Source organism: Sparus aurata, unplaced genomic scaffold (assembly GCF_900880675.1).
Source record: "Sparus aurata unplaced genomic scaffold, fSpaAur1.1, whole genome shotgun sequence".
Classification (NCBI taxonomy): domain Eukaryota; kingdom Metazoa; phylum Chordata; class Actinopteri; order Spariformes; family Sparidae; genus Sparus; species Sparus aurata.
In genome coordinates, this window is record NW_022045130.1 from 21,550 (window position 1) to 47,340 (window position 25,791).

A 25,791-nucleotide genomic window follows, 5' to 3' on the forward strand; every position below is an offset into this window, starting at 1 on the left:
GTTTCCTTCTCTGCCAGTGAGGGAGTAAGCGCACACTCGACGGATCAACTAGTTTGGACGACTGGAAGACACGGATGTCAACAAACCGGTATGTGGCTGCTTGCACAAATCAGCTGAGCTACCCAGGGATTGAACCCACAACCTCCAGACTTCACTTCACCATCCTGAGCTGATGAATCAGTCTCAAATGAATCACTTTCTTTGAGCATTTCACTTCTTTTGACCACAAAATAATTGTGTGAAAACCTCGAGGATTTAAACTCAGAACTTTAACAGTGGAAGCGACGTCATCAGATACTCGTCCTTCCTTTCTTACTGGTTCTGACTCCAGGTTGAACCCACGACCACAGAACTTCACAGAACTTCTTCAGCTCACTGAGCCGTCGAGTCGGCAGCTTGTCGGTTTTGTGTGGACTATTTGGTCTCCGGCTCTTCGGTCCGTCGCCTGCTGTTGGACTTTAAAACTGGTCTGTAAGAAGTGGAGCCACCAGGTCAGACAGAGAAAGACTTTTCTCACAGCTGTTTAGTTTCACGGACGAGATTCAAATCCAACAAACGTCCTGAAAATACAGCCGGACCTTAACAGCCACAAAACACTGAGAGAAACACAATGATTGTCATTCAAATGTGTTTTCTTCTCATATAATAATTACACAGAAATTAACAGATGTTGTGCAGTTTATCACGTCACTACAGACATAATTACATGTGTTAACCAACACCATCAAACTTTTAGTTTCATCATTAGAAACACATGAAACAAGTCAGAGTGTTTCAGGTGGAGTGTCGAGTACATTTGATCATATTTTACTGTCCATTCACAACTTTGTTCACAATGATTCTCTACAATTAAAGCTGCAGACGAGTCAATGTTTTCTGTTTCTCACATTTCACTAATAGTTGTGGATTTTATTGAAACAAGAGCCGGGATTCAAAACAACACATGACAGAAAGTACAAGTCAACAAAATTTACACAATTTAATGGAAGAAGTTTAAAATGTAAATGAAGAATCTTTTCAATCAGTTTGAATCATTTTGTACAAAGTTGACTGATGAATTTATTCCAAGAAGCTGAAAGATTGATGTGACTGTGATCCTGTACAGACTCAACTGTTCAGCACTGACAATGTTTCTGTGACAGGAGGAGACTCTGCACACTAAACACCACACAGACTCACTGAGGAAACAGGACTGAGCCAGAAGAGCCTAAATCCAGGATAAAGAGGTTCAGTGAATGTGGTGTTAAAGGTGTGGAGGTGGATCAGTGAGTCAGAGGAGACTCTGTAGAAGGACAGAGTGCCAGCAGGACAGTCCACATACACTGCTACTCTACCAGAGGAGGAGGAGGAGGAGGAGGAGGAGGAGGAGGAGGAGGAGGAGGAGGAGATGTCTGTTTCTCTGTTATTGTGCCAGACAGAGTAACAACCATCAAAGCACCTCAGACTCCAGGACTGATCATTGAATCCAAACACACAGTCATCACTGCCTCCTCTCCTTCTGATTCTTCTGTAACTCACTGATATAGAAACACTTCCTCTCCACTCGACCTCCCAGTAACAGCGACCAGTCAGACCAGTTCTACACAGCAGCTGAGGCCACCTGTCAAACCTCTCTGGATGATCAGGATATGACTGAACCTCCTTCACACCTGTCATCTTCCTGTTGTTGTCAGACAGTTTGATGTTTCTGCTGACTGTGTTTGTGTCGACTGTGAGCTCACAGGAATCTGATGGAGAGAAAAAGACACAACACAGCTGCAGTTATTAATGTGTCATCAGTGTGATGATGACATCACAGATGTGAATGAGTGATGTCACAGTGTTTTCATGAATTAAAGTAAAAAGACACTCACATCTCCACGGACCTGGTGTCAACCATCGGACTCCAGCAGGCTCCACCCTGAAAGGAGGAGGGGGGTCAGAGCAGCACATCCTCTTTCAGCATGCAAACATGGACATGACATGACTCTCATACACAGAAACACAATCTGTCCATCAGGCTGCTTCTCCCTGTTCTCCCTGAACCTCTTCACCTCTGCCACTCTCCTCACACACTGAGAGTGAGCCACAGGATGTTGGTGTGTGTGAAAGAGGACCACAACATCTGAGAACACACACAAACCTCCTGTTGGATTTATCACTTAATCTTTATTTTATTGGATGTTGTTGCTGTTTCCTATGAAGTCTTAATTTCTTCACAATAGAAACTTGAATCTGTTCTGTTAAAATATATATATTATATATCCTTAATCTCAGTGCATGGCTCAGGCTGCATTCACAATGTACATTTATCTTTTTATTTCATTTTCTAAATTCAAATCCAAATTCAAAATGTATTTATTGGTACGATGTCTAACATGTAATCTATTACATGTTTAACGTGTGTTTCTCTAATATGTTTATACTTTCCACATGTTGTGAGGAAGTGCTGCTCTGTTGTTGTTGTTGTGTTTTATTGTACAGGTCTGATCTGTATTTGCTCTTTACATCAGCAGATATGAACTAAAACAACAAGGCGTGTACTGAGTTCACTGAGCTTCATGTGAATTGTGCTACTATGCAAACTGATATTATATAATATTGTGTCTGTCACTTAACAAAGAAACAAGTCAACATGGTGACTACGTTGTGAGGAAGGACGCCCCATGACACCACAGCCAGCAGCTGTTCTGACTGATGGTATCCTCAGTATGCTGCTAACACACATGAGGCCACTATCAATGGTGGAGGATGAAGGAGTGCTATGTGCACTTTAGAAAACAAACTACATTTTACTTTTGCATTCTTCATGGAACAAACATTTTAGAGGTGTGAATCTTCACCGGTTCCACGATTCCATTACGATTCAGCTGTCAACGATTCTCGATGCATCTCAGTGTTCGTCATCTTCAATGATCTACATCACAGCACAGGGCTGTCAGTCCACAAAATAAAAGTTGCATCTTTTCAATCATCAAACAAAACCTGCATCCATCTGCAGCGTCTTTCACGTTTGATTATGCTCCTTCTCTGCATCTTGACGCATATTATAATGGAGACATTTCATCACCTCTAATATATTTATGTTGCTTTTACAATTTGAAGTTGTTTGAAATTGAACTGAACAAGACTGAAGGGTAAAATGCAAGAGCAATGTTTTATTCTTTTCATAAAATGCTAGAAATGTAAAAAACTAAAACTTTGCTTTTGTATTTAATTAATGGGTTATGAAAATAGTTGTTAGTTGCAGCTCTATAACTTGTGACAACAAACACTACTCTGTGTTGTGTTGGTAGGGAGTGAGTCTCTCTGGTATGTGACAGAGCTACGAGCACGTTGCTGCAGTCACAGTAAAGTGCTGCTGTTATTACTGTAGTTGGACATAAAGTGTGTGGATAGACTCAGTTAGTGACTGAAACCATGTGTTGTTTGCTGCCACAGAAGAGAAATGAAAAGTCCATTCATGCAAAGTTGTCGCGCCATCTTCCTGCGTTTAATAATTCCTATAAATCCTTCACAATAAGAGTCCTGCATTATGCAGTTATTTCAAAGCTTTTATTTTGAAGCAGCAAAATCAGGAAACATTGGATTTCCACCAGCAGAAGCTTAACACAACTCCAGAACAGCTGAGAGCGAAACTGATTCAAAGCTTAAAGTTTTTTGTCAGTGACAGACGCTCTTTTTCAGGCAGAAATGTGATTTAGAGTCGGAAGGACGAAAGAGACGACAGACGGGAGGACAGATGCTTCTCCACGTATAACTGCAGTATTTTTTTCCTCATATAAGCTGCCAAAGGCAGTTACAGTTACAGTTACTACGTTACTTTTGTTTGGTCCTGTAATGTTGCTTTGTGGGACATTTCCATTTTTTTAGTTGAGTGAAGGACCGACATGCGCCGATCAGCGCTGGAGCTAAATTTCACCCCTAACCACCCCCGAAAAATTCTCACAGAGGCGGAGAATTGGCAGTGTGCAGTGTGAATGGGGCTACTGACTGTCTGTGGCTGCAGCAGGACTCTACATACCTGAGAGTGTCCAGTCTCCAGCCTGGATCCTCCAGTCGAGCAGAAAGCTGCTTCACTCCTGAGTCTCCTGGATGATTGTAGCTCAGGTCCAGCTCTCTCAGATGGGAGGGGTTGGAGTCCAGAGCTGAGGCCAGAGAAGTACAGCCTTCCTCTGTGATCAGACAGCCTGACAGCCTGCAGACACACAAAACAACACACATCACACATCAGCTGACGGTCCTGATGATTAAGTGCACATCTGTGTTTAAGGGTTTAACATTTATTACATACATCATCTTAGTTTTCAATAATTTACTAATCAGCATTGAACACAGAGTCTAACTGAAGCTGATGGAAATGCCATTAGGTTTGCAAATATTTGGTCATGAACCAACATATTGTACAGATTAAAATAATGATGATGAAAAGTGAGACGATCACCAAAGTAATTACAGTTCATCCTGAGGGGAGCATGAATGTCAAAACCCACATGACAACCCATCCAATGGTTGTTGAGATATGCAAGTCAGGATTAGTGCAGAATAGACTGACTGACCCACATTTTAAATATATATATAGATTAGCGGTGTCATTGGTTTTGTATTATTACTTTGATGAGTGAAGGATCTGAAGAGGCATAATGAAATAAAATAAACAATCCTGACCTCAGAGTTTCAAGTCCACAGTGTGGACTCTTCAGTTCAGCAGAAAGTAGCTTCACTCCTGAATCCTGCAGGTTGTTGTTACTCAGGTCCAGTTCTCTCAGACTAGAGGACTGGGAGCTGAGAACTGAGGACAGAGCTTCACAGCTTTTCTCTGAGAGGTTACAGACACTCAGCCTGAAGTGTGAACAGTAAAAAAAGACATTTACATCATTTATAATAACATTGTAGCACATGTGAACTTGTTTTCTGTTTTACTCTAAAATGTCAAAGATATGAAAAATCACCAAGACTAAATCTGGACTAAACAGACATGAAACAATAATAAGCAGCATACTTTCAAAACACAAGAGTTCTGACATGAGAGAGAGAATTGAATTCAAACATTAAAGAAATACAAAAATTGTTTGAAACAAACTATGGACTATCTGACCTGAGAGTTTCAAGTCCACAGTGTGGACTCTCCAGTCCAACAGACAGATGCTTCACTCCTGAATCCTGCAGGTTGTTGTTGCTCAGGTCCAGCTCTCTCAGACTAGAGGACTGGGAGCTGAGAACTGAGGACAGAGCTTCACAGCTTCTCTCTGATACGTCACAGACACTCAGCCTGGATAAAGAATAATGAAGTAAAATATTTCTATTTAAGTCAACAACAGCACAATAACTGCATTCTGAAAAACTTCTCCACACTTACAGAGCTTTGTTGGAGGCTTTGACCACTGGCAGCAGCCTCAGAAGAGCCTCCTCTGAAGCAGAGTATTTCTTAAGGTCAAACAGGTCCAGATCTTTTTCTGATGACAGTAAGATGAAGACCAGAGCTGACCACTGAGCAGGAGACAGTTCATCTGTGGAGAGATGTCCTGATCTCAGGGACTGTTGGATCTCCTCCACTAGAGAACGATCGTTCAGTTCATTCAGACAGTGGAACAGATTGATGCTTCTCTCCGGTGACAGATTCTCACTGATCTTCTTCTTCATGTACTTGACTGTTTCGTGATTGGTTTTTGAGCTTCTACCTGTCTGTGTCTGCAGACCTCGGAGGAGATTCTGTTTGGTCTGCAGTGAAAGACCGAGGAGGAAGCGGAGGAACAAGTCCAGATGTCCATTTGGACTCTGTAAAGCCTTCTTCACAGCACTCTGGTAGAAACGTGTTGATTTTCCGCCGAACACCTTAGACAACTGGGATGTTGACTGCTCTTCTTCTGCCAGCAGATTGACTCCAGAGTTGATGAATGTCAGATGGACATGAAGAGCAGCCAGAAACTCCTGAACACTCAGATGGACGAAGCAGAACACCTTGTCCTGGTACAGTCCTCTCTCCTCTTTAAAGATCTGTGTGAACACTCCTGAGTACACTGAGGCTGCTCTGATATCGATGCCACACTCTCTCAGGTCTGATTCATAGAAGATCAGGTTTCCTTTCTGCAGCTGATCAAAAGCCAGTTTTCCCAGAGACTCAATCATCTTCCTGCTCTTTTTTTCCCAGTGTGGATCTGTCTCAGCCCCTCCATCATACTTGACGTTCTTCACTTTGGCCTGAACCACCAGGAAGTGGATGTACATCTCAGTCAGGGTCTTGGGCAGCTCTCCTCCCTCTCTGGACTTCAACACATCCTCCAGAACTGTAGCAGTGATCCAGCAGAAGACTGGGATGTGGCACATGATGTGGAGGCTTCTTGATGTCTTGATGTGGGAGATGATTCTGCTGGCCTGCTCCTCATCTCTGAATCTCTTCCTGAAGTACTCCTCCTTCTGTGGGTCAGTGAACCCTCTGACCTCTGTCACCATGTCAACACACCCAGGAGGGATCTGATTGGCTGCTGCAGGTCGTGTGGTTATCCAGAGGCGAGCAGAGGGAAGCAGTTTTCCCCTGATGTGGTTTGTCAGCAGCACATCCACTGAGGTGGACTCTCTAACATCAGTCAGGATCTCAGTGTTGTGGAAGTCCAGAGGAGGTCGACACTCATCCAGACCGTCAAAGATGAACACAACCTGGAACTCTTCAAAGCTGCAGATTTCTTTGGTTTCAGTGAAGAAGTGATGAACAAGTTCCACCAAGCTGAACTTTTTCTCTTTCAGCACATTCAGCTCTCTGAAAGTGAATGGAAATGTGAACTGTATGTCCTGGTTGTCTTTGTCTTCAGCCCAGTCCAGAGTGAACTTCTGTGTTAAGACTGTTTTCCCGATGCCAGCCACTCCCTTTGTCATCACTGTTCTGATTGGTTCGTCTCTTCCAGGTGAGGCTTTAAAGATGTCTTCTTGTCTGACTGTTGTTTCTGGTCTGTGTGGTTTCCTGGATGCTGTTTCAATCTGTCTGACCTCATGTTCATCATTGACCTCTGCTGTCCCTCCCTCTGTGATGTAGAGCTCTGTGTAGATCTGATTCAGAAGGGTTGGGTTTCCTGCTTTAGCGATCCCCTCAAACACACACTGGAACTTCTTCTGAAGGTTCAGATTTAAGTTTACGCTGACTAAACTGCCAGAGTGACTTTCTAAATGAAATACACAACAAAAAAGATCATTAAGTCATTATAAGAAAATAGTCAATCCCCCCCCTGAAGATTGTATATATGAACAGATTCATCATCAGACTTCAGTAACTGTCTCATTGATCCATCATGTTAAATCTTTAGAGAAATCCTCTTACTGCTCTGCAGACAGTCAGCCAGCTCCTCCTGCTTCATTCTCCTCAGGAAGTGAAGTGTGATCTTCAGAAATGCCTCTCTGCTGCTCCTCCTCTGCTCTTCATCCTTCACCGTCCAACACCTCCTCATCCTCCCTCTGACTCTCTGAGCATTCTGGGTAATCTGAAGCTCAGAACCTTCTGGACCTTCTTCAGCTCATTCTTGACAAAAGTCACAATGTTCTCCTCCAGCAGCTGAAACAGAATATTATGTGAATGACAACATTTAACATCAGATCCATGTTGGACAGATTCACCACTGGTCTGTAAAGTGCAGCATGGAGATTATTGTGAACAGACTGGATGTAAAAGTAGTTGTTGTTCATGTACAGACCATAAATATGGAGTCCAGGTGTTTCTGATGCTGCTGGACAGACGGACCTCTGGGAACCTCTGAGCTCTCCTGGTCGACTCTGTGGAGGAATCATGAAGAATCAGTCACATTGTGTCTGTCCACTCAGAGACAAACACAAGCTGAAGGTCCTTTGAGATAAAAGTGTTGATGACATCATTGAATCAGATGGTTTCCTCTGACATCACAGTGTTGGTCGTACTGCTGATCCCACTGTGAATCAACAGTCAGTCAGTTTACTGGGTTGGTTCAGCAGCTTGTCTGGTTTAGTCCCTCCAGCTCCTGACCCGTTTAATACTGTGGACAGCAACACATAGCTAACAGAAGCTAGCTGGATGCTAACTGTTCAGTGTAAATTGGTGAAGCGTCTCAATGAACTTGTATTCAACTGAGAACGTTGGAGCATTAAAAAATTATTCATCATGTCTTTTTGTTTTAATTTATATCATTTCTGCAATAAATTTCATTCTGACACCAAAAAAACTAAAATACTGGTTTGTTTTTGGTACAAACTTGATTGTGATATTAATTTATCTGATTTGTGACCTGAAAGTCATTTATTGACTTTTCTGTGTGTTGCTTTTGGGTGATTAATAAGACAACGGCCTAAACGTAGAGATAATAATAAATTAATCATTTGTAAATATAAGCTATATTCATGCAGACATGACTTGCAGTAAGAAAAAAATAACGTCTTCAGTTTCAAAACACTTAATGTGATTTTAGACGTATTTGTAAAACCTTACTATTTTTGCATATTTAATAAATATTGTAAAACAGCTAAATGTTCTGTCTTCAGTTCATATCTTTGTCTCAAGTGATTTATCTATACTTAAGAGATCAGAAAATAAGTTATTTGTTTTTATATATTTCATATATAATCGGCAGATATATCAGTTATCAGAGTTTTTTACTCTTCATATTTGGTACCGGCCCCATGAAGTCCAGTTTGGTCGGGCCCTTGTAACGTCAGATATAACACACAGCCCTTCCTCTCCTCAGCAGCAGGACTCAGATTTCAGCAGGAGGTGAGTCACTGCTGTTTGTCCACATGAGGAACACTGTCCTGTCAGAGTTGTTGAGGGACGGACATGAAGAAATGTGAACCTGTCCTTTAATACTAATCCTGCTCTGAGCTCCATCATCACTCTGAGAACATGAAGACCATCAGGACAACTGGTCACACTGGATTAAATGAGGACAAACATCAACAGAGAGCAACATGACAACAACTTACTGTCTGTCTGAGGAATGTTCTTGTTTGAAATTAATAACAAACTCCTTTGACCAGTCACTCTTGAAGGAAACACAGCTGGGCTCAGGTTCAGGTCCAGTAGAGGCTGGTCTCCTGTTGGACAGAGAAGAAGACCACCAGAGATGTTAACTGACTTTCTAGTCTTCAGACACAGAAGCTTCTGTCCATAAAATAGTGGAAAACATCAGGAATAAACCTTCAGAGAATATTGGACCAAACTAATTCAATAAAGTGAAATGAAGAGTTGAAGACTGGTTCTATTGGGCAGCTTTCTAAAGTGAGAAGATAAATTTAAGTGAAGAAGAACAAAACTGAAAATAAACATCATGTTTCATAAAACATCTTTCTCCACAGTTAAAACATGAATCAGTCACATATTAATGTTATCAACAGCTCACCTCTTTACAGCAGGAGCTGGTTGTCCTTTAAAATTAATGAGACGACCCATTGACCAGTCACTCTTTAAGGACACACAGCTGGGCTCAGGTCCAGGTCCAGGCCCAGGTCCAGGTCCAGGTCCAGGTCCAGGTCCAGTGGTTTTAGAGGGAGGGCCTCCCTCCTCTCTGTCCTCACACTGATTCATGCTGCTCATCTCACACACACTTTCATCTGGAGAGGAAACAGAAATCATTCATCTGCACATCAACTGAAATCAGCCTTTGGGTCAGAAACACTCTTGAAGGACAAAATGTCTGAAAGTCGACTTCCTCTTCTAACATTTAAACTCAGAGCACATTATTCCACAACTCACCAACTCTATTAATACATATTTCACTAAATGGCTGCTACAGGACATCATACCAAAACTAAATCATGTCACTAAATCATTTGTATTCTGTTTTTTACTGTTCTCTACTAATAAAGTCGCTCACATCAGTGACGTGAAATCTGGAGACAAATGTATAAATGTCTTCTGACAGAAAAGAGACAGTGGACTGATCCAGGACCTGTCTTCACAGATCTGCAGGAAGGAAAGTCATGTCATCACTGTGAGTTTTATTTCAAAATAAAAGACTTTTGTCACACAGTAACACCAGTGACTCCAGAGGACGATCTCTCATCATATGTTTTATAATATTTACTTTGAATTTTACTTATTTCAATTCTATATAAACATTATCACATTTTAAAGGGTATAAAAACAGTCACTGTCCTTCTGTACATGACTGTGGAGACTTTCTGTGGAGCTTGGAGTGTTAAATAACTGATTAAATACAAATACTGACAAGTTGATTTAACCAAGAGGCAGAAATTGTTCTAATAAACTGTTGTGTTATTATAAAATATGAAAGTCTCAGGTGTGTTCAGGTGGGTTTTGTCTGAAGAGGCTATGACGTCTCTCACTGACGTCACGTCTCCTGTCAGAACATCAGCTGCTGGACTTGGATCAGTCCACTAGATGACGTCATGGCGCTGTGGTGGAGTCAACACACGTTTCTCTGATATCTTGTAATCTAAAGAGTCAATCTGGTCATCTGTTGTTTATTTAAAACATTTATCTGCAAAGTAAAAATTAGAATCTCTTCCTCTGAGAAGTAATCAGGAGCAGAAATACTCAAGTAACGTAACGGGCACTTTAAGTACTAACACTGAGAGCCGACGTGTTCCTGCTGACTGTTGCTCAGTGATGAAGTTATATTTGTATTAATTAAATAAAGCTTCAGACTCCTGGATGTCCTCTAACTGCCTCCTCATCAGTCCTGGACTGTAAATACAACCACAGATTATTCACCGACACCAACAGCTGCTCTCCAGCCGCGTTTAGTGCGTCACACAGCGGGAGAGCGGCGGCTCGTCTCGGCCTCCTCCACAGGCTGATTCAGGCAGACACAAAATAGCGGACTCGTGTCCGGACGCTCCGAGTTTAAACTCGTGAGTTTGGAGAAATAAACAACCGAGCTTCAGTTTTTGTGCTGTTTCCGGTGTAACAATGAAAAATAGAGCTTGTGTTAGCGAGTCTAACTTGTCAGATTCATTACATTACCTTCAGCTGGAGGTTCAGACGGAGAAAACTATCTGCAACACACCTGTCAGAGAAAGTGAAAGTAAACTGTGAGGAGGAAACAGCCAGAGAGGCGTGTGACTGACTGGGAGTCTTCCTGTTAGACTGAGAGCTGCAGCACGACCCACAACGAGCCGAACACATGCCGAATTTACCAGAAGGCCAAAATAATTAAGAATCAGTCACAAACAGCTTCACAGAGTTTATAAAAGTTTCCTAACTCAAAAACTCAATAAATGGAGAGATTTCATACGGGAGCCTGGGGGTTGTCTTTCCCTCTTTGCCTCCTGGCTGTTGATGTGATTGTAACATGTTGTTGTTCGTGTTTGCTGTCGTAAAAAAAAACGTTCTCAGATTGTTGTAAATGATTGTTAACAACCACAGGAAGCATCTAAAATGTGTGCGGGACAATCTGACGAGGTTCTGGAGGTCCACATCTCAAATCAACAGACTATATGTCAGTTCATGTGTTCTGGTTCCTTTTAATATAGCATGAAAACAATATTAATTATTTGCAATTTCACCTGGACACATATTAGAAGATTTCTAAAAAAATACAGGAATTCATTTGAGGACTAATTGTAGTAAAAGTACTCGATTACTTTCCACCAGCGCACTGACAGAGACAGCATGATGATGATACAAGTAGAATTTTATATTCAGCTACTTTAGCAGAGGAGAAACATTTCAGTGATCGTGTGTCGTGTTTTTCAATTATCTCATCTGATCTGATCTGATGTGTGCTGATCTAATAACAAATCAATATTCATACGTGTTGAAGAAACAGGTTTGCTGAAGTTGTGCTGTTGTACTGACTACTTTAACTGTGTGGCAGCTCTTTATTTACTGCAGCAAAGGATTGTGGGTATTTCTACCCCTGTTTATTCTTAACAAACAGATTTGGGCCTGAATAAGTTTGTCCCTTTTTTATTCTTGTGGACATCAGGTTTAAAATCAGTTGAACTACCCAGGGATTGAACCCACAACCTCCAGACTTCACAGAGTATTGTAAACCAGACCTCTATCAGCCTGAGCTACTGAATGTGACAGATTGCTTGTGTTTCATTCACATTTTACTCTTTTGAATCTCAACACTCAAAAAATCTGTCAAGAATTGAACCCACAATCTCAAAACTTACAGTCCTAGTACCACCCTGCTCCCACAACCTCCAGACCAGCTCATCAGATACCTTAACGTCCTGCTTTTGAGTCTTTTATCTCAAGAGCCGTTTTCAAAACTCAGACTGACTCAAGGATCAAACTCACAATCTCAGAATTTCATGACAGTCCTCCAACACACAGAGCTACCTGGACATCAGGTGTCTGAACCTGAACTTCAGTTTGTGTATTATTTTGTGCTTTATGTCTTCAAACTGTGGACGTGCAATTTTGTGTTTGTTCTGTTTTTTCTCTACTTTTTTTTGCTGAACTTTGGGCGTTGGTGCACAGCATTAAATGGTTAAACAGAAACATTTGCCTTGACTTGATTTTCATTATCACACTTTGCTTCCAACTTTATATGTCTGCTGCATGCAATGAACATTATCCAGTCAAACAATATCACAGTTTCTCATTAATGTTTTGATGCATCGTAAGAACCAAAATAACCTGTTTTGGTGATTAATGACCCAAAGTGACCCAGTGTCATTGCTGAAGTAAGTGACATCCCTTAGTTCAGTTGGTAGAGCATGTGTACCATATCTAGAGGTTTGCTGCAGCGGACCTGGGTTTGAGTCTCGGCCTGGGGCCGGTCGCTGCAAGTCTCTCTGTTTACTGTTAAGTCTTCAGCTAATGTATCAATAAAGGCAGAAAAAATACTTTAAAAAATCAAACCTACAGTTACTGAGACGTTCCTGAAACTAAAATGTGTGAAAATGCTTTGTGATGCATTTGCATTTTAAAGGAGAACTTCGGTCAACTTCAACATGCAGCTTTATCGCTCAAGCTACCCTTGACTTGCCAGTAGCAAAGACGCAAACACTTTTGGTCCACCCCTTACAGGGCTCCTTGAACGGAGAGTTAGCATTGACAGCTAGCAGCATGGGGTCAGAACTTTACACTGTGTTTTAAGCATCTTAACATGCTTCAAATCTCACCTCAAAAGTTATGCAACATCAGCAGACACCTTACAACACAGCACTGTAGCGTTTATGACTCAAAATGAATAAAAAAGCGGTTAAAACAGTGTGTTTGTGCAAGCAGCCACATACCAGTTTGTTGACATCCCTGTCTTCCGGTAGTCCAAACAAGTTGATCCGTCGAGTGTGCGCTTACTCCCTCACTGGCAGAGACAGAAACTTGAATTTTGCAGACAGAAAGGTATTCCAGCATTTTAGTTTTTCTGTTTATAACGTACATGTCCATGTTATAGCCTGTCATGAGCCATGAGCCTTACAATAGCCTGTCATGAGTCTATTCGCTCTGCACTGAGAGGCCGTCCAGACAGAAACGCTCTCTTGTGGAAACGCACATGTATTGCATCGTTTTGGCCGATCGTCCACATGGATCCTGAAAATGCACTTTTTTGAAACCAGGTCTCAGAGTGGTGAAATCTGAAAACGCAGCCCTCCCGTTTTCATGTGGACAGCGAATCCGAGCATACTTTCCAAAACGATGACGCCATCGCCCAACCTCTCGACCTCTTGCCACTGACCTCTGAACCCCGCGATGTCTCACAACAACAACAACAATGGCGGACTACTGCTTGTTTTCGTGTTTCTTGCAACTTACTCGCCTTGTAGTTGAGTGTGAGTCGCAGCAGCAGTTTGACCTCATTATCGGTCCACACAAACGATTCTGGTTTCCTTGTACAAGCCATTTTCGTTTTCTTCTTCTTGTGTTCGGTTTCTCCGTCTACTATCTGTTTACAGAGCGCAAGCTTAATGCGCATGCTCCATCTCCGTCTTCTTGCAGAGAAGAGAGCAGAGCTCTCTCGTTCTCTAGTGCAAGTAACTCCTCATCTGCATACTCTGGTTCGAACAAATATGGTCTACCGTCGAATTCAAAAGGTTTGTCGTCGATGTCTTCCACTTCGACATCAGACAAGCTCTCCATCGTGACTATTTCGGAAACAGCTTCGATCGCCACTGACAAGTCCCCTCTCTGTGCGAGCTGTGATCATGCGCGGACAAGCTAGCTCTCAGTGCAGAGCGAATAGACTCATAACTCATGGCTCATGACAGGCTGTAACATGAACATGTATGTTATGAACAGAAAAACGAAAATGCTAGAATACCTTTCTGTCTGCAAAATTCAAGTTTCCTTCTCTGCCAGTGAGGGAGTAAGCGCACGCTTGACGGATCAACTAGTTTGGACTGCTGGAAGACACGGATGTCAACAAACCGGTATGTGGCTGCTTGCACAAATCAGCTGAACTACCCAGGGATTGAACCCACAACCTCCAGACTTCACAGCATCACTTCACCATCCTGAGCTGATGAATCAGTCTCAAATGAATCACTTTCTTTGAGCATTTCACTTCTTTTGACCACAAAATAATTGTGTGAAAACCTCGAGGATTTAAACTCAGAACTTTAACAGTGGAAGCGACGTCATCACATACTCGTCCTTCCTTTCTTACTGGTTCTGACTCCAGGTTGAACCCACGACCTCAGAACTTCACAGAACTTCTTCAGCTCACTGAGCCGTCGAGTCGGCAGCTTGTTGGTTCTGTGTGGACTATTTGGTCTCCGGCTCTTCGGTCCGTCGCCTGCTGTTGGACTTTAAAACTGGTCTGTAACAAGTGGAGCCACCGGGTCAGACAGAGAAAGACTTTTCTCACAGCTGTTTAGTTTCACGGACGAGATTCAAATCCAACAAACGTCCTGAAAATACAGCCAGACTTCAACAGCCACAAAACACTGAGAGAAACACAATGATTGTCATTCAAATGTGTTTTCTTCTCATAGAATAATCACACAGAAATTAACAGATGTTGTGCAGTTTATCACGTCACTACAGACAGAATTACATGTGTTAACCAACACCATCAAACTTTTGGTTTCATCATTAGAAACACATGAAACAAGTCAGAGTGTTTCAGGTGGAGTGTCGAGTACATTTGATCATATTTTACTGTTTATTCACAACTTTGTTCACAATGATTCTTTAATCAATCAAGTCAATGTTTTCTGTTTCTTACATTTCACTAATAGTTGTGGATTTTATTGGAACAAGAGCCAGAATTCAAAACAACACATGACAGAAAGTACAAGTCAACACAATTTACACAATTTAATGGAAGAAGTTTAAAATGTAAATGAAGAATCTTTTCAATCAGTTTGAATCATTTTGTACAAAGTTGACTGATGAATTTATTACAAGAAGCTGAAAGATTGATGTGACTGTGATCCTGTACAGACTCAACTGTTCAGCACTGACAATGTTTCTGTGACAGGAGGAGACTCTGCACACTAAACACCACACAGACTCACTGAGGAAACAGGACTGAGCCAGAGGAGCCCAAATCCAGGATAAAGAGGTTCAGTGAATGTGGTGTTGAAGGTGTGGAGGTGGATCAGTGAGTCAGAGGAGACTCTGTAGAAGGACAGAGTGCCAGCAGGACAGTCCACATACACTGCTAGTCTACCAGAGGAGGAGGAGGAGATGTCTGTTCCTCTGTTATTGTGCCTGACAGAGTAACGACCACCATCGAAGCACCTCAGACTCCAGGACTGATCATTCCATCCAAACACACAGTCATCACTGTCTCCTTTCCTTCCGATTCTTCTGTAACTCACTGATATATAAACATCTCCTCTCCACTCGACCTCCCAGTAACAGCGACCAGTCAGACCAGTTCTACACAGCAGCTGAGGATACCAGTCAAACCTCTCTGGATGATCAGGATATGACTGATGTACCTCCACACACATCATCTTCCTGTTGTTGTCAGACAGTTCGATGTTTCTGCTGACTGTGTTTGTGTCGACTGTGAGCTCACAGGAATCTGATGGAGAGAAAAAGACACAACACAGCTGCAGTTATTAATGTGTCATCAGTGTGATGATGACATCACAGATGTGAATGAGTGATGTCACAGTGTTTTCATGAATGAAAGTAAAAAGACACTCACACTTCCTCAGACCTGGTGTCAACCATCGGACTCCAGCAGGCTCCACCCTGAAAGGAGGAGGGGGGTCAGAGCAGCACATCCTCTTTCAGCATGCAAACATGGACATGACATGACTCTCATACACAGAAACACAATCTGTCCATCAGGCTGCTTCTCCCTGTTCTCCCTGAACCTCTTCACCTCTGCCACTCTCCTCACACACTGCAAGTGAGCCACAGGATGTTGGTGTGTGTGAAAGAGGACCACAACATCTGAGAACACACACAAACCTCCTGTTGGATTTATCACTTCATCTTTATTTTATTGGATGTTGTTGCTGTTTCCTGTGGGCGACCTTACGCTTGCTGTTTGATCCAATGTCAACTTGTGCTGATGTTTCTATATTATAGGACTTTTGGATTTGGACGTCAGAACTTTTGAGGTCCGATTCCTGTTTGAAGCTTGGAGGGCTTTTCTGAATCTCAGCTGCACAGTCTGCTTTTTGTTCTTGCTGTGTTTCTGCTGCTTTGTTTTACTGTGCAAAGAAACAAATACAATTTATACGTAATAAATCAATCAGAAAACATTGGACGTTGGTTCCCGACCTCTGCCACAAAACCAAGTGACAGAGACTCCCAGACTGTTTCCCTCCAGAACCTCACAAGTGTCACTGAAGCTGTTTGTGATAGAAACAGTTTCATGGTTTCATGTGTTGACATGTTCATGTTACTATAGTTTGGTGCTGGATTGATATCTGATGTATATTACAGCAGTAATAGTTACTGTGAGGAGAACTTCATGTCATGTTTGATGCCATTAAAAGCAGAAACTGTGACAGAAAATGTCTCTTAGTCTGAAATCTGCTGTGGTGAACATGTGTCCAGTCAGTGTTTCCCACAGGATTTTGTGAGACTGTGGTGGGTGGATGTACGGGGGTCCATGTTCCCCCGGAAGATCTTCTTAACATTTTAAAGTTAAATGCATCAATCTGGTGCAATTTGAAAGCAAAATTAAGAGGCTAGATCTATGAAGAACTGTGTGCTCTTGTACACAATTTAATCACAAACACATTGGTTGTATAGATACAAATGGTGAAAACACAAAATCAACTACAGCATACATCTGAGCCATCAAAGAAATAAAGCAAAAGTGGTGACCTGTGTTGAATTAGTTCATTTTTTAAATAAATAATTAAACTGTAAGCTAAATTGTAATAAAAAATGAAATGGATTCGGAGGGTACATCATCAGTTCATCATTAGTTGCAGCCTTAAGGGGAGAAATGGCAAAAACATTTTGGGCTATTTTGTTTCCATAACATGTCTTCTTTCAGACTAGTGGAAAGAAAACATCCAAAATACACATTTATACAACTCTCCCTACATTCCATTCATGGCAACGATACACAGACAGCCAGTGTTGGTCACGTTACTTTTAAATAGTAATTAGTTATAGTTACTAGTTACTTCTTCCAAAAAGTAACTGAGTTAGTAACGGAATTACTCCAATATAAAAGTAATTAGTTACCAGGAAAAGTAACTCTTGCGTTCTTTTCTTCCCCTTTTGAGCTCGGCATTGATTTTAATGTACTCTACATCTATGTATTTAGAAAATGTCTTTCTGCATGGTGGACCGGCACCTGTTCTCCCTGGTATTTACCCAATGAAGGAGTCTGGGTCAGCTGTTGATAACGGGAGCATGTTCTCAACAACATACCTGCCTATCACTGCATTCAGTTCAGTCTGTGTCACAAGTTTCAGTGAAGCTGGAGCAGAAACATCCAGCTTTAGCTGCTCGGACGGCTCTGTGTCCTTCTGTGTTAGCGGAGCTCACGTTAGCCACACCTGCTGTCATCATCAACAGTGTCAACAACAGAGTTTTTGGCCACTAGTGTTGTAGAAGCGCGTGCAGTTGAGAGATGCTTCATTAGATTAGAGTTGCTTAAAACGGACGTGGACAAAGGAGATTAAAGTAGTGTCTGTACTTCCACTTTGAAAACGTAAACTTTCCCTCTGGACTCACCATTTCTGCAGCTCACCTCTGCTAGTTTGTGTGTGCGAGGCTGTGTGGTTTGTGTGTAAACCGAACACAGCCTGTGATTGGCTTACGAACTCTCACTCTACCTTAGAGAGCCAATCATCACCACTGCGGTTGTCCCGCCCCTCCCTCCTGCCTCACCGGAGAAAAATAAAGCAGCCCTGCTGCTCCGGTGGCTGAGAGCCGAGTCGGATGACTTCAATGAGAAACTTCAATTTGTAACGCGCTACATTTTATAGTTGGTAACGGTAACGGGCAGAGCCGACTGACCTGGAGTGAGAGATGCTTTGCTGAAGCGCGAAACCCAAGTTACAGATCTTTTATGTTATTATGAGAAGTGTAAGAATTTTTTCAGTTCACTCTGAGACTGTGGCGGGACAAATTAGACCATGGCGGGCCGCCACAGTCTAAGTAATTAATGGGAAACACTGCCAGATGTGACCAGAGGAACAACTGAATATGAAGCCAGGAATCTGTCCTTCTTTCTGTCTGTCTGTGGTTCACATGTCTCCTGAACCGTTCATCCAATCTACTTTATACTTGGCAGGTTTGTTGCTGAGGACTCAAAGAAGTGCAGTGTTCAACTTGAATTCAATAGTAGAAGTTTTTAGGGCTGCATCAACTAACCCATTAAATCGATTATAAAAATAGTTGCCGACCAGTTTCATCGCGGATTAGTTGGTTCATGTTGTGATGCAGACGCTTCATAGTAGGGCTGGGCGTTAAAACAATAACGATATCTATCGCGATAAACAAGTGATCAATATCAATAGAAAATATGTTCGATAGAACGTTCGATAATTTCACTGAACTCCGTTAGAAACAGATGATCTGCGAGCAGCGAAATTCAGTGTGAGGCCGGACAAGAGGATTATGTGTTTGAGGGTGAGCCTCTGAGGAAGGATTGCTGGTTGAGGCGGCAGATAATGGACTATGATTCCGGTCAGAGAATCATGACACTTGGAGAGAGAGAGAGATTTTACTTCTTTAATGAAGTTTTTGGACTTTGCGTAACTGTACAACGTACGTCTTGGTGTGTGTGTGTCTGTGTGGTCTATAACTACAAACAGAAACTACTCACATATCCTCAAGAACGCACACATAACAAGGGAGAACACACAGAAAGTCCATGCAGCTTGGTCTTCTCACTGACTGGTCCGCTGCTCCTCCCCCTGGTTACATAACGTACCTATATACGTAACGTATATTGCTTGTAGTCTTCTTTTGCACCAGTAGAGGGTGCTGTTAGGCCCTGATCTGTAGGGCTTTCTCACACAGCCGCCCTCAAATGTCTGCCGTGAGGACATTTGAACTCCCAGAGAAAGTCCATCACTTGGTGTTATCCTCTGAGTCACTTATCTTGGGTAGCTGGATGAGCCGGGCGACAGGCCGGACATAGGTCTTGTCGTTAACCTTGATGGTAGCTGTTCTGATACGTCCATCTGCTCCAGGGTGGACTTTGACCACTTTGCCTACTGGCCAGAGAGCTCGAGGGAGTTGTGGATCAACTATCAGAACCACCTTGTCCACGGCAAGCTGGTCTCCATCGGTGCGCCATTTAGATCTTCCCTGTAGGCTTGGCAGGTACTGTCGGATGAAGGTTGACCAGAAGTTGTCTGCTAGCACTTGACTATGCCTCCACCGTCGTGTCCCCAAAATACTGTTGGAATCATACAGGGCCTGTGGCAGCGAAGAGTCACGACGTCCCATAAGTAGGACATGCGGCGTAATGGGGTCAGGGTCGGCAGCGTCCGCTGAGACATATCCGAGAGGTTTAGCATTTAACATCCCCTCAACTTCAGCGAGAAAAGTGTGCAAAACTGGCTCTGGCACTGACTGCTCTCTGAGGATGACTCTGAGCGCTGTCTTTACCGACCTCACCTCCCGCTCCCAGGCCCCACCAAAATGTGGAGCACTTGGGGGATTGAACTGAAAGGAGATCTTCTGTTTTGCAAGCTGATCTTGTAGCTCAGGTGCCATGGCATCAAAGGCTTCCCGTAACTCCTGTTCTCCCCCAACAAAGTTGGTGCCGTTATCACACAGGAGTTCAAATGGTGTGCCACGTCTGGCAATAAATCGGCGTAAGGACAGCAGGAAAGCATCAGTGTCAAGGCTCTCTAGCAGGTCGAGGTGGACACACCTGGTAGTTAGGCATTTATACAAAATACCCCATCGCTTTTCGGCCCTGCGGCCGATCTTTACGATGAACGGGCCGAACCCATCCACTCCCGTGGAGTAAAATGGCGGGTAGTAGATGCGCAGCCTGGAAGGTGGGAGATTGCCATCTTGGGAACATCTGGCTTTGCACGCCAGAACTGGCAGTCCCTGCAGCTGCGCTGATGCCTCCTTATGGCTTCCCGGGCCCGCAGGACCCAATACTGACGTCGCATCTCTGCTAACACCCGTTCTGGTCCTGGATGGAGGAGCTTGTGATCAAAATCCTGGATCAGTAGTTTGGTGATCTGGTGCGCCGGGTCCAGAATGATTGGATGGATAGTATCTGCTTCTAGATCCTTTGCTTGCCGTAGTCTACCTCCAACACGAAGTAGTCCTGTACCTTCATCATATTCGGGTGAAAATGTGACCAGACGACTGTCGGCTGGAATGGGTCGATTGGCCTTGAGGGCCTTTAACTCACCAGAAAAAGACTCCTGCTGAGCTTGGGCCAGGAGTAGCCTCTCTGCTAAGATGTGGGTGGCCGCATCTGCAGTCTGACAATCACTGGAGGCAGCCGCCCCATGAAGAGAAGTGACAGTAGCCAGGACTAGATCCTTCCAAGTGTGGAACTGAGTCGGATCAGGTAGGTCTGGGTTCTGCTCTTCCGATGTAGCACAGACGAGGGTGGACTTCCTGAGTTCAGCAGAGTCAGGCTCAGCTTCTGCTGGTGTGGGCATAGTTGGCCACTGGTCAGGAGGCTGATGGAGGAAATCCGGACCACTAATCCAGCGGTGAGGATTTGCCAAATCCGATAGCTTCAGACCTCGTGTTATATCATCTGCTGGATTTCTCGCAGAGTCCACATATCTCCAGCTTGTTAAATCGGTAAGAGTTTGAATCTCCGCTACACGCGTGCCAACAAAGATCTTGTAACGGCACGACTCTGATCTCAGCCATTGGAGCACCGTAGTGGAGTCTGACCAGAAGAATGTCTGCTGGATGAGTACGGTCAGCTCTGTCTGAATAAGCCTGGCGAGCTGAGCACCAGTGAGCGCTGCAGAAAGTTCCAGACGTGGCATGCTCAGGCGTTTTTTTGGTGCCACTCTCAATCTGGCTAGCACAAAGGAGACGTAGACATGACCTTGATCGTCGACTGTGCGTAGGTAAGCCACTGAACCATACACTCTTTCTGATGCATCACAGAAGACGTGAAGCTCCCTGGATGCCGTAGGCTTGTCTGCACATGGAGGTGCGTAGGTCCGTGGGAATTCGAGGTGAATAAGATCACAGAGCTCATTCACCCAAGCTATCCACTGCTCCCTCAGAGACTGAGGTTCGATCCGATCATCCCATCCAATGTCTTGCTTCCAGATATCTTGGATGAGGACTTTAGCCCTGGTTGTGAAGGGAATGATAAAGCCCAGTGGATCATACTGGCTCGCTAGGGCTTTATAAATGTTCCTCAGGGTTGGCTCAAGGTGGTCCGCTGGACGGAGCTTAAAGCCTAGAGAGTCACTGAGACAGTTCCATTGGAGGCCCAAGGTTGACTCTTGCAGGTCGCTTCTGCCCTTAGACAGCCAAAGCTCACAGCGCTCCGATTTGGCTTCTGATGGAAGATGTTTGACCACTGCTGGCACATTACTCGCCCACTGCCTGAGGTCAAATCCTCCTTCCAGGAGTAGCTGGCGTAGGTCATCGATAAGAGCTCCGGCTTCAGCTGTAGTGCGGGTGCTATGTAGACAATTGTCCACGTAGAAAGAGTGCTCCACGACCTCAACCAAGTTAGACTTGTCACCACAGTTGTCTCGAACATGACGTTGGAGGGCATATACAGCACAACAGTGGCTGCACGTAGTGCCAAACGGCAGCACCTGCCATTCGTAGATGGTTGGCTCCTTGTCCTTCAGCATGTCTCTCCAGATGAACCTCAACACCGGTGTGTCACTGGGCTGCAGGCGGATCTGATGGAACATGGCCTTTATATCCCCGCTCACAGCAACTGAGTGCTGACGGAATCTCAGCAGGACACCAAGTAGGGAAGGCCCTAAGGGCGGTCCAGGCAACAGTAACTCATTCAGTGACAGTCCTCTGTACTTGAAAGAACAGTCGAAGACAACTCTATCCTTTCCGTTGTGTTGGACCATGTGGTGTGGTATCAGCCATGACTCTGATGACTGGCAGGCTTCTCCTGGTGAGACCCTCGATACATAGCCTGCTTCTTCTAGCTTCCGAATTTCAGAACAGTAAGACTTAGCTTGCGTGGGGTTCTTAGCTAGCTTCCTTTCTGTGCTGCGAAGTCTGGGGAGTACTGCTTCCACAGGAGCATGGAGAGCCATGTCGGTCGTACGGCGCAGTAGAGGTGTGGCATAGCGTGAGATGCCACCTACTGTTACTCTAGTGGTGGCTGTCTGGAGCAGAGTAAGAGCTTGTTGGTCTTCCTTTGAGCGAGTGGCAGCCTTCTCACTGTAGGGCGAGGTGTCCATCTGCCAGAGGCGCTCCACGTTCCTGAGAAGCTCGCTGGAAGCTGAGGCTGTGGTGATATGCAGGCATTGCTGGACCCCAGGTGACAGACGGACAGCGTCAACTGGCCCTTGAAGTGACCAGCCCAGCTTAGTGCAGATGGCAACCGGTCTGCCTGGTGGGCCTGCATGCACCGGTTGGACTGGGGTAATCAGGTGAGGCATGTCAGACCCGATAAGGAGCAGAGGTTGGGCACGGTTCACTGGTGGTAAGGGAAGCTCTCTAAGGTGTTTGTATTTCTGCTGCAGCATGGCAACTGGATAGGTGTGTTCTGCGAGAGCCAGTCCCTCTGCGGTGAAGGCGTGGGATATCTTGTGCTTCTCGTATGGCCGTAGTGGTGATGATACCTCCAGGGAGACTGACGCGCCATCGAGTTTCTTAACGCTTTGGTGCACAGTCTGCAGGGGTAGAGTCTCTGGATGGCAGACGAGGTTGAGCTGTTGCACCACTTGAGCAAGGACAATGCTTCTCTCTGAGCCATCATCGAGCACTGCATAAGTCTCCATCTTTCGGTTACCATTATGAAGGAGGACCTTGACCACTTTAAGCATTACCCTTTGAGACATGTTGGGCCGGTCCAGATACACCTTTGTGGGAAGTAGACTGACCGTGTACACCTTCTGTTTGATTTCCTGGACTGACTCGTGCAAGACCGTGAGGTGCGTTTCTTTACAGGTTTTACAAGGGCGCTTAAGAGTGCACCGGTCTTCAGTGTGATCGCGTCCACATTTCCGACACCGTTTGCCATCCTTGAGCCATTTTAAGACCTGATCAGTGTTCAACTTCTTGAATTCCTCACAGGAGTTAAGGTAGTGTTCGCGACTGTCACAATATAGACAGTAAGGTTTAGGCTTGGATTTGGCCCTTGCCCGTGTAGGCTCTGCCACAGTTGTCTCTTCCCTGTTTACCTTCTCAGTGGTGTTGAAGCACACAGTCGGCTTCTCTTTGGGTTGGGTAATTCGCTGATCTTTCCTAGCCGGGCGGGGGGTCTCGGTCTGATACAGTGCTGCTGCTCGACTTGAGATGCGCTTTGCTTGAGACTTTGTTTGGAGCCAGGTAGCCAAGTCCTGTAGGGTGTAGGTCCTGTCGGTCCCAGTCTGCAGAATACCATATCGCAGACAATGCTCAACGAAGCTATCGCGGTAGGTGGGAGCCATCTTACTGAGCAAGCGATCCACATGGGAGCCGCAGTGGAGCTCATATCCATTTTGTCCCTCGAGGGTCTTTAACATGCCTACCAAGGACTGGACGGACAAGGCAAATGAGTCAAAGGCATTGGCGTCACCTATCTTGAGAGCAGGAGCATTAAGTATGGCACCTAGCTCACTCTGGACCAGCTGCCGTGGCTGCCCGTACTTATCTTGTAGAGCCTGCAGTGCACTCGTATATGGTGCCGGGTCATGCATGTACGCCTTGGCAAGCTGCAGTGCGCTTGGGAGCTTGATGTGCCCAATCAACACTTGATACTTATATTGCTCGCTGAGGTGAACGTTGCTTCCCAGTACATTGTCTAGTGCAAGCTTAAGTAGAGCAAAGTCACTCTCCCGGCCACTCTCGAACACAGGCAGTGAAGGTCGAGGGATTCCAAGAGCTGTTGCAAGGAGTAACTCAGCTCCGGGTAGTGGTGCGTAACCAGGGGAGGGAGCGTAGAAAACTGGAGCAGTCTGTTGCCCTTGGTGAGTTGAGATGAGTGGCTCCATGGCTGGTCGACTGTAGAAAGGTTGTATCACAGCAGCGGGTTCTAACGCTGGGGCAGGTTGCAGTCTCACAGATCTAGGTGCCATAGGTACTGGACCCTGGAGCTGTGCAGCCGGTATCGCTGGGGTGGCAGTAGGTTGCAGCATTGGCTGTGGTCCAGTAGGAGGCGCTGTAGAGACTGAAGTGACTTGTTGCGTCACTTGTAGCGGAGAAATACGCGGGCGCACTAACGGTGCAGGCGTTGGATTTACCTGAGTTGGTGATAGCTGGTAGATAGATGACAGCATGTCAACCTGTACTGGCGGTGGTAAGTCCAGGAAAAGGTTTGACTTGTCCGAGGGCACAGGTGAAGTTGAAGGTGCGGGCATCCTACTATCAGAAAGCATCGACGAACGAAGCTTGGCGATCTCAAGGTCCTGTTCAGCTCTTGTTAAGCGCCGTTGTCTTTCCAGCCGCTTAGTGAGTGCTTCTCGGACTTTGAGTGCCTCTTCTTGGAGTCGCTGTGCTTCTTTCGCTTGATCATCCAGCAGTTTACACTCCAAATCAGCTTGAGTCTCGTACGTAATCGAGCGGCAAATATCTTCCAGTTCCAGCTGCTTTATTCTCTCTTCCATTATGGCAGCTTGTGCAGTTGAGAGACCCTGAGTGGGATACGTACCAACAGAGTACAATGTGCGCCTACTAGATCTGCTATGGATGTGTGAACTGCTGCTGGATATCCTGCTCGGGTTGCTGCTGTGGTGGCTGTTAGAGCGGAAAACAGTAGCAGGTGGAGCTGGTCGCTCGGATGGCTGGAATCCAACTTGGTAGTCCTCCAAGTAAGCAGGTAAGCGGTGCTCTCTTTGTGGACGGCTCCGGTACTCTGAGGTGTTGGATGCTGCACTGTCCATGATCTTCTTTATTTCGTTGCACTCAATCCGGCTCGAAGGACCATTTGTTTGAGGGTGAGCCTCTGAAGAAGGATTGCTGGTTGAGGCGGCAGATAATGGACTATGATTCCGGTCAGAGAATCATGACACTTGGAGAGAGAGAGAGATTTTACTTCTTTAATGAAGTTTTTGGACTTTGCGTAACTGTACAACGTACGTCTTGGTGTGTGTGTGTGTCTGTGTGGTCTATAACTACAAACAGAAACTACTCACATATCCTCAAGAACGCACACATAACAAGGGAGAACACACAGAAAGTCCATGCAGCTTGGTCGTCTCACTGACTGGTCCGCTGCTCCTCCCCCTGGTTACATAACGTACCTATATACGTAACGTATATTGCTTGTAGTCTTCTTTTGCACCAGTAGAGGGTGCTGTTAGGCCCTGATCTGTAGGGCTTTCTCACATTATGCATGCAACTCTCTTTACTTTCGATGAAAACAAACTTGACAATTTCAGACA

The 25,791-nt window shown here is 44.6% G+C and overlaps 1 protein-coding gene and 1 long non-coding RNA gene across 2 annotated transcripts in view; both read right to left on the minus strand.

Annotated features, from left to right (window-relative positions):
- Window positions 1–1,074: 1,074 nt before the first annotated feature.
- LOC115577893 (NACHT, LRR and PYD domains-containing protein 3-like) overlaps window positions 1,075–25,791 on the minus strand; it is a 38,929-nt gene continuing 14,212 nt past the window's right edge. Inside the window, exons 6-11 of the mRNA XM_030410767.1 lie at window positions 5,339–5,940; window positions 5,078–5,251; window positions 4,648–4,821; window positions 4,004–4,177; window positions 1,854–1,900; window positions 1,075–1,727 (exon numbers count right to left, since the gene is read on the minus strand). Of these exons, the coding sequence (XP_030266627.1) occupies window positions 1,159–1,727; window positions 1,854–1,900; window positions 4,004–4,177; window positions 4,648–4,821; window positions 5,078–5,251; window positions 5,339–5,940 (1,740 nt within the window). The 3' untranslated portion in view covers window positions 1,075–1,158. The remainder of the gene's footprint in view (window positions 1,728–1,853; window positions 1,901–4,003; window positions 4,178–4,647; window positions 4,822–5,077; window positions 5,252–5,338; window positions 5,941–25,791) is intronic.
- On the minus strand, window positions 11,741–14,475 carry LOC115577889 (uncharacterized). The gene is made up of 2 exons (XR_003983297.1): window positions 14,335–14,475; window positions 11,741–11,923 (listed from the first exon to the last, which is right to left on the minus strand). It is a non-coding gene; the product is annotated as an uncharacterized LOC115577889 (long non-coding RNA).